At 43.5% G+C, this 12,497-nt stretch overlaps 1 protein-coding gene across 2 annotated transcripts in view; it reads right to left on the reverse strand.

The window, feature by feature from the left end:
* TBC1D20 (TBC1 domain family member 20) overlaps positions 1–10,891 on the reverse strand; it is a 24,468-nt gene extending 13,577 nt beyond the window's left edge. Inside the window, exon 1 of one of the 2 annotated variants that reach the window (XM_003802617.3) lies at positions 10,680–10,891. In XM_003802617.3, coding sequence (XP_003802665.1) covers positions 10,680–10,749 — 70 coding nt within the window. In that variant the 5' untranslated portion in view covers positions 10,750–10,891. The remainder of the gene's footprint in view (positions 1–10,679) is intronic. The other variant, XM_023508496.1, reaches the window with a different exon arrangement.
* Between the last annotated feature and the right edge of the window lie 1,606 nt (positions 10,892–12,497).

Raw genomic sequence — 12,497 nt, forward strand, 5'->3', positions numbered from 1 at the left:
AGCCCAGGAGTTGGAGGTTGCTGTGAGCTGAGATGCCACAGCACTCTACCCAGGGGGACAGCTTGAGGCTCTGTCTCAAAAAAAAGAAAAAAAGAAAAGTCTCTGGTTACATGCTAACACAACTAGTAAAACATAAGAATAATACAGAGGTATTTTCAAAAGCAGAGTGTTATCTCAATTAGGCTTGGAGGAGTTTAAAAAAAAAAAAGCATTACAATATGTCTATTAGCTGCTCCCAGAATGCAACAGAAAACCAAGAGATGAAATCAGTCTCTTATAGTCATCTGATCTTTAATAAACCAAACAAAAGCATATACTGGGGAAAAGAACCCCTATTCAATAAATTGTACTGGGAGACCTGGATAATCACATGTAAAAGACTGAATCTGGACCCATACCTTTCACTACTTACGAAAATTAATTCAAGATAGATCAAAGATTTAACTCTAAGACACGAAAAGATAAAAATCCTAGATGAAAGTGTGGGAAAAACTCCAGAGGATATCCTCCTGAGGAAAGATGTTTATAAAGAAAACTTCAGCGGCAATCCCAGTAAGACGTATACAGATGTGACTTAATTAAACTGAAAAGCTTTGGCATAGCTAAGGACACAACAATTAAAGCAAACTGACAACCTTCAGAATGGGGAAAGATATTTGCATATTACGAACCTGACAAAGGCTTGATAATTAGGATCTACAGGGAATTCAAATTAACAACAACAATAAAAAGAGCAAACAATCACATCTATCACTGGACAAGAGACATGAACAGAACCTTCTCTGAGGAAGACAGACAAATGGCTAACAAATGAAAAAGTGCTCATCGTCCCTAATTATCAGAGACATGCAAATCAAAACCACCCTGAGATATCACCTAACCCCTAAGAAAATAGCCCATATCACAAAGTCCCAGAGTTGCAGATGTTGATGCGAGTGTAGAGAAAGAGGGACACTTTTACATTGTTAGTGGGACTGCAAACTAATACAGTCTCTTTGGAAAGAAATGAGAGTCTTCAAAGAACTCAAATTAGACCTCCCATTTGACACCACATTCCACTAGTAGGCATTTACCTGGAAGAAAAAAAATCATTTAATCACAAAGACATTTGCACTAGAATGTTTATCACACCTCAATTTACAATCACCATGATGTGTAAACAACCTAAATGCCCATCAACTCAAGAATGAATTAACCAGCTGTGGTACATGTATACCACCGAGTACTATGCAGCCATAAGAAAGAATGGAGACTTTACATTTTTCATATTAACATGGATGAAGTTGAAACACATTCTCCTTAGTAAAGTATCATGAGAATGGAAAAGACTCCTATGTGCACAATTTTATTATAAAGCCAACAGATAATCTAATATATGTCCAAATAGGAGAAAAACTTAATTCTATTCAAGTTGGGGAGAGGGAGAAAGGGAGGAAATTGGGGTGCTCCCACTTAAAGGGCACAAAGTAGGGGTGTACAGTACACTTTCTGGGTGTGGGACATAACTATAAGAGGGACTCTACCTAACAAATTCAAAAACAGGGTGGAGCCTGTAGCTCAGAAGAGTTGGGTGCTGGCTCCATATACTGAGTGTAGTAGGTTTGAACCCGGTCCTGGCCAAACTGCAACAAAAAATAGTCAGGCATTGTAGCAGGTGCCTGTAGTCCCAGCTACTTGGGAGGCTGAGGCAAGAGCTGGAGGTTGCTGCGAGCTGTGATGCCACAGCGCTCTACTGAGGGCAACAAAGTAAGACTCTGTCTCTTAAAAAAAAAAAATTCAAAAATAGTGATCTGGTTGTACCCTCACAATAATCTGAAATAAGCGGGGAGAGGGGGAAGCAGCCATGCATGGTGGCTCATGTCTGTAATCTTAGCCCTCTAAGCTTAGGAGCTCAAGACCAGCCTGAGTAAAGCAAGACTCTGTCTCTACTAAAAATAGAAAAACTAGCCGGGCATTGTGGCAGATGCTTGTAGTCCCAGCTACTTGGGAGGCTGAGGCAAGAGAATTGCTCAAGGCTTGGAGCCCATAGCTCAGTGAGTATAGTGCCTGCCACATACACTGAGGCTGGCAGGTTCAAGCCTGACCTGGGCCTGCTAAACAATGACAACTGCAATAAAAAAATATCTGGGCGTTGTGGTGGGCACCTGTAGTCCCAACTACTTGGGAGGCTGAGTCAAGAGGATTGCTTGAGCCTAAGAGTTTGAACTTGCTGTGAGATATGAATCTTAGGGTGACCAGATTTTAACATTGGTAAAGTGGGGCAGGGGACGAGGCAGGGGATGGGGCAGAGCAGGGCCTGACAACAATGTGAACTTTGATAAGCAGTTCTCAATAATCACTTCTCAACAATTATTTGTTATTATTACAGCTTAACATTATAAAATTAACAAAAATAATATAAAACTCATATTCTGGCAAAATAGCCACATGGCAGCTGAAAACCGTATATTCCCTTCCTGTTCTCCTGCCCATTCGTGCATTCTTTTCAAAAATCGGGACCTTTTCACTTTTTTTTTTTTTTTTGAGACAGAGCCTCAAGCTGTCCCCCTGGGTAGAGTGCCGTAGCATTACAGCTCACAGCAACCTCCAACTCCTGGGCTCAAGCGAGTCTCTTGCCTCCGCCTCCCAAGTAGCTGGGACCACAGGCGTCCGCCACAACGCCTGGCTATTTTTTGGTTGCAGCCGTCATTGTTGTTTGGCGGGTCCGGGCTGGGGATTCGAACCCGCCACCTTAGGTGTACGTGGCTGGCGCCTTAGCCGGTTGAGCTATAGGCACCGAGCCAAAAATCGGGACCTTTTAAAACGCCATGGGACGCAGGACAAATTGTTAAAAAGTGGGACTGTCCCGCCAAAAGCGGGACATCTGGTCATCCTAGATATGATGCCACAGCACTCTATCGAGGGCAACAAAGTGAGACTCTGTCTCAAAATAAATAAATACATAAACAAATAAAATAATGGAATAACAGGCTCTTAGTGCTCTTAACGCAGAATGTCTACTTTCAGGAATAGTATGCTGAACTTAAATGGAAGATAACAGTACATAGACTCTTTCTGGTTGCCTGTCCCCCTCTGAAAATAAGACAAAAACACAAGTTAATTTAAATAAACAACACAGAACGCCACAAGGCAGTGCACTATATATAACTGCCAAAAAAAGGTGCGCAGACAAAAAGGCCAAGAGCTCAAAGATACTGTAACAGGTCAAGGTCAGGCTACCTTGAGAAGCACATCTTAAAAAGGAAGGAGAGCAAAACTATACAGAACCAAGACCAGCAAGGTCTGTGGGACAAAAGAAAACCTGCTTCTTTAACTCTCCTGGAAGCTGGAGAGTGAGAGGCCCCTGTGTAGTTGTAGGTGGAATTCTAACCTTTTTCCTCCTGTGTATACTGGGCTCTGAGAGTACACTATGTATCTCTATGTGAACATGGACAGTTAGCATGTTCTGTCTACTTTTCTTATTAATATAAAGTTTTAAAAAACTCTTTGTTTCTTCATTGATTTTTTTTAATGCCCTGGATATGTTAAGAGGAAGAAAAAAAACTTAGAAATTAAGGTTACAGAATATCTCAAAGGGTACGTTTGAGACGTTTATGTGGGTTAAATGGGTATTCTGACAACATATCCTTTTTGGCATATTTAATTATGATGTTTAACTGACATCCCTGCAGTTTAAGATTAAATTTTTTAAATAAATAATCCAATGATGACTCAAGCCCCACCACTTGATGGGAGAATCAGCAGTAGGATCTTATTTAGAATAGAATTTTCTTTTATAACTTTGTAAATTTCCTCATTGTTACAGGGGAAGGAAAGACAATGCTTAGCTTTAAATGTCAAAAGTGAACAAGTTGTTTTGTTACAATAAAATTAAATAATGCTTAGCTTTAAATGTCAAAAGTGAACAAGTTGTTTTCTACAATTAAAATTACACACAGACCAAAAGAAAAAGAAGGGTCTCGGTGTGCTGGCTCACACCTGTTATCCTAGCACTCTGGGAAGCTGAGGCAGATGGATTACTTGAACTCAGGAGTTCAAGACCAACCTGAACGACAAGACCCTGTCTTTACTAGAAATAAAAAGAAAACCTAGCCAGACGTTTTGGCAGGAGCCGAAGTCCCAGCTCCTCAGGAGACTGAAGCAAAAGGATCACTTGAGCCCAAGAGTATGAGGTTGCTGCGAGCAATGACGCCATAGAATTCTACCTAGAGCAGTGGTCCTCAAACTTTTTAAACAGGGGGCCAGTTCACTGTCCCTCAGACTGTTGGAAGGCCGGATTGCGGGCCCAGGACGAGTCGGCTGCTAAGCAGGACAGGCAGCTGTGGCAAAAACACCCGGCAGGCCGGATAAATGTCCTCGACGGGCCGCGTGGTAGTTTTGAGGACCCCTGCTTTAAAGGGTCTTACATCAGAAGGCATATTAGGTTTTAGAAGGGACTCGAAGCAGCTTTCTTCAGCAATCTTCTCTGAGACAACAGTCTACAAACAGTTTCCATGACAAAGCTGCAAATGAAAGTTGGCACTAATAGCCCTGGGTGACCTACCTATGAGAGCTGTGACATATATACCACATGAACACTGGCACCAACTGCTTTGGAGTCACATGCAATTGGAGGTACACACAGTAAAATAGCACAAGTGACTTTTCGCCCAGGTAAACCTGTCTTCCTGGCTTCAATGTTGTTGTTTTCCCTGGTAACCTAGTAGGATGACCCTTTGTTCTCATTATGTCTGGTATGTTCCTGGTTTATACCTACAGTGCTGGCCTAACTGTTCATTGCAAAGCCTTCCTGCTCCCTGCGCTCTCAAAACTGTCCTAGTTTGGATGCCGAATTAAATGATTTCCGAACCTAGACATCATGAAAAATCAAGCTCCCAATTCCCTTCGTCCACATCCATCCTAACTAGTCAAATGTTTGTTAGGTACATCAAACTCCTGGCTCAGTCTGTCCTTACAGCCATCTACCATGACCATTCGTCCATCTATCACTCATTCATCAGTGCATCATTAATGAATGGCTACTTGTACCAAATCCTGTTCTGGTGATAAAAAATTAGTAACTCCCTCCTAGCCTTCTTTTTTTTTTTTTTTTTGAGACAGAGCCTCAAGCTGTCCCCCTGGGTAGAGTGCCATGGCATTACAGCTCACAGCAACCTCCAACTCCTGGGCTCAAGCGAGTCTCCTGCCTCTGCCTCCCAAGTAGCTGGGACCACAGGCGCCTGCCACAACACCGGGCCATTTTTTGGTTGCAGCCGTCATTGTTGTTTGGCGGGTCCGGGCTGGGGATTCGAACCCGTCACCTTAGGTGTACGTGGCTGGCACCTTAGCCGGTTGAGCTATAGGCGCTGAGCCTCCCTCCTAGCCTTCTGAGGGGCTCACAGTAGAGAGGACACAAACAATTATTATTATATAATATAATCAAATCATGAAGGATTATGAAAATTTAGAGGAAAGAACGATAACTTCTGAGGCAGTGAGGAAAGTCTTTATGAGCAGAAGCAGGAAGGACTGCAGTGAATGAGGCTCTCGTAAGAGTCTGGGCTGGACTCATACTGCAAAGGAGTATGGGTTTTATCTTGTACTCAACAGGAAGACAGGGAGGTATTTTACTATGGGCCTGAGGGACAGCCTTTGGAAGATGGACTTTATGTTTTCAAAGAGGGGTCATAGATGTGCAGGAAAAGAGAAATTCATATATAACATGGGCTGAGACAAAATATGAGCAGGAATTGAACTAATTTCTAACAGAGAAAAAAAATCTAATAGATATTTAAATCTTTTTTTTTTTTTTGAGATAGTCTGTTGCCCACCCTAGAGTACAGTGAGCTTCATCCTGGCTCACAGCAACCACAAACTCCTGGGCTCACATAATACTCCTGCTTCAGCCTCCTGAAGAGTTAGGACTATAGGTATATGCCATCACATCCAACTAATTTTTAATTTTTTTTTCTAAAGACAGGGTCTTGCTAGCTGGGTGTTGTAGAGGGTACCTGTAGTCCCAGCTACTTGGGAGGCCGAGGGAAGAGAATTGCTTAAGCCCAAGAGTTTGAGGTTGCTGTGAGCAGTGACACTACCCAGGGCGACATAGTAAGACTGTCTTAAAAAAAAAAAAAGACAAAAAAAGACAGGGTCTTGCTATGTTGCCTGTCCTGGTCTCAAACTCCTGGCCTTAAGGCATCTTCCCACCTCACAAAGTGCTGGGATTACAGGCATGAGCCACATCACCCAGCCACTTTTTGTCTTACTTGGGAGTACCTTTGTGTTTTTCAAACATTACAAGTTAACACCACTTACATAGCAATAGCAATTTAAGTTGAGGGAAGGCAAAATCCAGAAATCTTGTCAACCTATTTGCTAAGGGGATGGAATGCTTTCTTCACACATTCGCCTATCCCTCTTTCCAAGTAATTCAGCCATCTGGAAGAAAGGAAAACCGCTGCTTGTATATATCTGGAGGAAAAGAACACTGTAACCAGCTGGATTTCCATGAGGTTTTAGCAAATATTTGCCAGAATGTTAATTAATTTTGAACTCAAACCACACCTCCAATACTCATTTCTCTTATGACTCTTTTCCAATTCTATTTTTAATCCTGCATTTAAAAATTTATTATTTTCTCATTTTAGGCACTTTGTGGGAACTCAGTAAATATGTGAAGAATAGAATAAATGATTTAGTTTACTTACTGTTCTCTGGATAAAACTGGCCTATAGCAAGTGGCATTATTTTCCCCATATTATTGTTGAGAATATGCTCATGGTAGAACTCTAAATAGATCTGTAGACTATCTTGCTTGTTTCTAAAGCTACGTGGTTCCCAGAGTAGGAAGTTGTACCAGTGTGGACTTTAGTGGCTGTTTAGCCCCAATACCACCTTCCTCAACTTGACATTCTAGTGATTAAATGTTAGTGGCATCATGCCTGTAATCCTAGCAATCTGGGAGGCCAAGTTGGGTGGATGGCCTGAGATCACAGGTTTGAGACCAGCCTGAGCAAGAGCAAGACCCCATCTCTAAAAATAGCTGGGCATTGTGGTGGGAGCCTATAGTCCTAGCTGCTCAGGAGGCTGAGACAAGAGAATCACTTGAGCCCAAGCGTTTGATGTTGCTATGAGCTATGACATTACAGCACTCTACTGAGGGCGACAAAGTGAGACTGTCTCAAAAAAAAAATGTTAGCGGCAGATGAGGAAGGCACTTCAGTATGTGCCGTCCCTACAAATACAGTATTGTGCCTAATGTAGGCTCTCATTGTGACATAAAAAGGGAAGAGAAAACAGAAAACTCAAGAAGTGAGCTGGAAATGTATAAATTACAGAGTAAGAAGATCAACTATGAGACTACATGATGAGGGAGAAAAAGGTTAGCAGAGTACTCACTGAACAACTAATTCACACATATCCTATTTATCTCAGAATGAAAAAAAATCACAGAGCTATTCTTGAGATGTTCAAGAAAAGATTAAAATGAATGCTATTTTATTTTGAAATAAATTTTATATATAGATTTTAGAGATGGACACACATTTCAGATAAAGCATTTCAGAATGCTTTATCTGGGCTTGGGATAAAAGCCTACATTTCATTTACAGATAGCATATATGTTATTCTAATCTCCCTCATTCCTTTCTTTTCCAATTTCTTTATTGCTCCATTTACATGAGAGGTATATTGTATATCCCAAAGCTGATACATTCCAAATTCCTTTACAGTAGATGTCTTGGCTATCATAACCATGCTGGAATGAAATTACAGTCCTATGGCTGGCTGCAAAATGTAAGCCTGCTATAAATAAATCCCGGATGGCTTAAAAGTAATTCATTCAACAAACAGGGAAAAAATGAGACAGGGACTACTTTGGCCTACTCTCCATTAAAATACTTGTTTTTATTAATTTATTTCTAAAGATGGTAAGGCAGACTTTGAGAAGAGGCATGGTAACTGGTATAGGGACTGCTACAACAGGGTCTTGCAGATGAGAAGAGAGATTTGGCTTAACTCCCTAAAATTCTTATTTTAATAAAGGGACACTTTATCTGAACATATAAAGATGGCTAAGCCTGTTATTTATTGTCTTAAATCTCTCCCAACTCTAGCCATAGAACTCAGGTAAAGATTTCTACCTCCTCAGAGTGATGGGTTTGTCCAATGGGTATGGCTTGGGGAACTTAATACATAGGGAAAGGACAATGACTAAAGACTACTAGCTATACTCCCCCTAAAAGTTTTTCCGTATCACCAAACTAAATATTAGTAACTTGGATTAGGTAAGCGATCTACACACTTACATTATAGTATAATGGAATCTTACATGGCAATACAAAATTCCACAGATTAATTAGCTTAAGTTTGCATATCATAAAAGCTTTCCTGTCTTTTTTTCTTTTGAGACAGAGCCTCAAGCTGTCCCCCTGGTAGAGAGCCGTGGCATAGCTCACAGCAACCTCCAACTCTTGGGCTCAAGTGAGTCTCCTGCCCCTGCCTCCCAAGTTGCTGGGACCACAGGCGCCCGCCACAACACCTGGCTATTTTTTTTTCGGTTGCAGCCATCATTGTTGTTTGGTGGGCTGGGGTGGATTCGAACCCGCCACTTAGGTGTATGTGGCTGGTACCTTAGCCACTTGAGCCACAGGTGCGGAGCCGCTTTCCTGTCTTTAAACTGAAGTTAAATTCAAATTAATTAATGTTACTCTTAATCAAAACAATGGAAAGGCCAGCCAGAAAGAGAAAGAGAGATATCCCCCTACAGCACCCTTGAACTCCTGATATTGACACTGGAAATTAACTTAACATTATTAAATTAAAATTTAAGCTTGAACTTCATGCCTGTACTAGAGAAAGACAGTGAGGGAGAAAAACTTAAGCTTAGCCTGGGTAAGAGCCCTATTAAAAACAAAATAAGGCTTGGTGCCTGTGGCTCAAGTGGCTAAGGCGCCAGCCACATACACCTAAGGTGGCCAGTTTGAATCTAGCCCGGGCCCACCAAACAACAATGAAGGTTGCAACCAAAAAAAAGCCAGGCGTTGTGGTGGGCGCCTGTGGTCCCAGCTACTTGGGAGGCCGAGGCAGGAGACTCGCTTGAGCCCAGGAGTTGGAGGTTGCTGTGAGCTGTGATGCCACAGCACTCTACCCAAGGGGACAGCTTGAGGCTCTGTCTCAAAAATAAATAAATAAATAAAAACAAAGTAGCCTGTATTTTTGGAGGTCCTAATTAGTAGTTTCTACAAAACAGTACCCAAATTAGCAGAGATTCATTCATTAATTACTTGAAATATGTAAGAAGGTATGAAGAAAGAATGCTTTACCCAACAATAGAGAAAAGTAGTCTGCAGTCCAGACAGTAAACCAATCTAACCATAAACTCTACACAGGAGGGTTTCTAGTATTATTAACTTTGCTAACAATTCTCCAATATGAATGAAAACAAAATTAAAGAAACACTCATCTCTAAATTCCTCCCATTTATTCACAGAAGCAACATCAGGGAAACTGGGGGAGGTAAAGTCTTGCGACCTAGACACAGCTGCACTGCAACATGTCACAAGACCCATGTTGCTTAGGGCATTGACTATTATGCCATGAGGACAGATGTCACACAAACGCCAGCAAAGGGTTACAATGCCAAAGGGTCCAGAGACCTAATATGTGCAGTGAACTCCACTTTCATCCACTGTCAGAACAAAATAAACGGCAGTGGAGGAAGGACAGAAAACGAAAGCCGAGAAACAAGATATAGATACCAGGAGCTTCAACAAAATATGTAGATTGAATAACATGAGTGCTTCTCTTATGGGCACTACCCACAGGACGGGGAAGGGGAAAAACTACCTTAGTCTTCCCCAGAGGAAAAAAGATTATTTCACTTGGTTCAGGGCAAACACTCATAATTTTAACTATTATCTATTTATTGTGTGAAAAACATGTTCAAGAACATAATCACAAAATAATTTCATATAAATTATTGTTTAGTCTGAAACAACATAGAGAGAACCACTTTTTAGGCAAATAACATCAAAATAGGGGTCAGAGGATCGACACAGAAAGCAGATTAGTGGTGGCCAGGAGCTGTGGAGACTGACGAACGAGGAAGGACCGCTAATGGGTAGGGTTTCATTTTGGAATTAGTGCCGATCTATGGCTGCACAACTTTGAGAATGTGCTAAGAACCACTGAATTGTACACTTTAAAAGGGTGAATTTTGTAATTAAAAGAAATAGGTGGACACAGAAATTGCGTTAAGTCAAGAGAGCGACGTATGAATGAAGTTTGGGAAACCTGCCTTATAACCAGGGAAGAGACACTAGGAGTCGGAGGACGTGGCCAGACAGCCTCAGACCGGGGGGAAGGCCTGCCCTCGGTCCTCGGAGTCCCAATTCTCCTTTCCATACGTAACCAGGCCGGAGCGCAGAGCTCTGGGGGAAGCGCTTCTGCCTCCAGAGTTCCTCTGGTCTGTTCACCATCCGCCGATACCCAACTGCAGGCCCTCTCCCCACTTCAGACTCTTCCTCTTCCGCCGTCCCGACCTCGGCCGTAGCCCAGGTCACCCAGCCCGCAGCCCCCTCTCCGAACGCCCCAGCCGCCGGCCCGCTCTTCTAACAGCTGTCCCCTGCCCCTTCCGGCCGGCCCTGGCCCTCGGGGAGTCCTCACAGGCCGCTCGGCGGCGCCCCGACCGGCTTCCGTACCTGTCTTCTCGGCGCCACCGTCCCAGCGGCTGGAAGTGGGGCCGTCACCCTGCGCACTCCTGAGGGCCATGCCCCGGGGGCCCGGGCCCCGGCCCGAGCCCCGGCTGGTGGCGGAGCCGCGAGAAGACGCGGCACTGGCCGCGGGACCCAGCACCCGCTCTGCCAACACTGGCTGGGCTCTGTCGGCCCGCGCCGCGCAGGCGCGTAGGCGGCCCCGCCCCGCGCCGGCACGTGACCCTCCGCTACGCTGGGTCGGCGTCGTTTGCCGGGCGCCGGCGCGGGCTACCGGAGAGGCTGGGGAGGTGAGCGCAGAGTGTTTAACTGAACTGTAGAATGTATTCAAGACCACAGTTGGTCATTTCTTTTGTTTGTATCATCTGTAACATGGTATTGATAACAAAAGTACTGAACGCATAAGGTTGTTGAGAAAATGCTTAGAACATTACCATATAGTAAATATTTCACAGTTGGGAACTATTATTTTTGCTTACCAAGGACTTCCTTTCCTCACTCGAACTCATACTTGGCTCCGGGTTTTGCGCGAACGTCGCATACAGCTTCACAGGTTGTGCTCTGCGCAACGCTAGAGGGCGCCATTCACGTATACAATTATGTGAACAGTGCTTCCCCCCCATCTTTCAGTTGTACAAAACAGTGGCCACTATCCAGTATGGCACTCTGGCTTACCAGATGTTTCATCTCTTCTTTGATGACATTCCTTTCTTTGCGATCCCAGTGATACATCCGTAATACTGTCGTGGCCTTCCAAATCTCTAACGCTAGATTAATCCTCACTCCCAACGTAAGAATTTAGCTCCATTTATCCATACAGTAAATGCTTACAGAGCACTAAAGCTATGCCAGGATGTGAGCTGGGACATGGAGAGACGTATGTTAAGTTGCTCAGCATTTAATCGAGGAGACAACTAACCAGGCAACTGTAAGACCAGATAAAAGATGTCATACAGGGGACAGCCTAGAAGTCTGGGGGAACATGGAAAATCCCAAAAGAGATTCACAGGGAGCTCAGTTAGGTCTCTGTGGTAGACAGAATTCTAAGATGGTCCCCAAGATTCCCGTTCATAATGTGTGCTGTTCATGCCTGTACAGTACTTCCTTCTCCCTTGATTATGTAGAGTATTTGCGAATATGAGGGGATTGCACCCTTGTAATTAGGTTTATGTTCTATGGCAAAGATGAAGGGATTTTGCAGATAAGATGAAGGTCCCTCATCAGTTGTCTTTACAGTAATGGAAAGGGAGATTGGCCTGGATGGGCCAGCTCAGGATGAGTCCTTTAAGAGAGACGCCAGGGGCAGCGCCTGTGGCTCAGAGGAGTAGGGCGCCGGCCCCATATACCAGAGGTGGTGGGTTCAAACCCGGCCCTGGCCAAAAACTGTAAAAAAAAAAAAAAAAAGAGAGAGAGAGACTCTGGGCCTTCCCTGAAGGAGAAATTCAAAGGAACACATATGCTCTTCTGTTGGCTGTTAAGGAGCCACATGGCAGAAGATGGCAGGGAGCCTTTAGGAGCATGTGGCTTCAGTCCTATACCAAAAGGAATTGAATTTGGTCACAGTGAGTGAGCTCAGAAGAGGACCTCAAGCCTCATTTTAAATCACAACTAACAACTGGATCCTCCCAGATGCAAGGGAGTTTCACCAGTACCACCAGCTGGCAGTGTTTGGTGCCTTTCCCTCCATAAATTAAGGCTTTTTCTTCAGTAGAGGATAGAGGACAGAAGGGCTTGGGTGGAATACTGTGATCCTTTCACAGTAGCTGCCATTCTCTTCTTCCAGATCATTACTACAAGAAGTGCTCT

Source organism: Otolemur garnettii, unplaced genomic scaffold (assembly GCF_000181295.1).
Source record: "Otolemur garnettii isolate 467f Iridium unplaced genomic scaffold, OtoGar3 scaffold00251, whole genome shotgun sequence".
Lineage (NCBI taxonomy): Eukaryota > Metazoa > Chordata > Mammalia > Primates > Galagidae > Otolemur > Otolemur garnettii.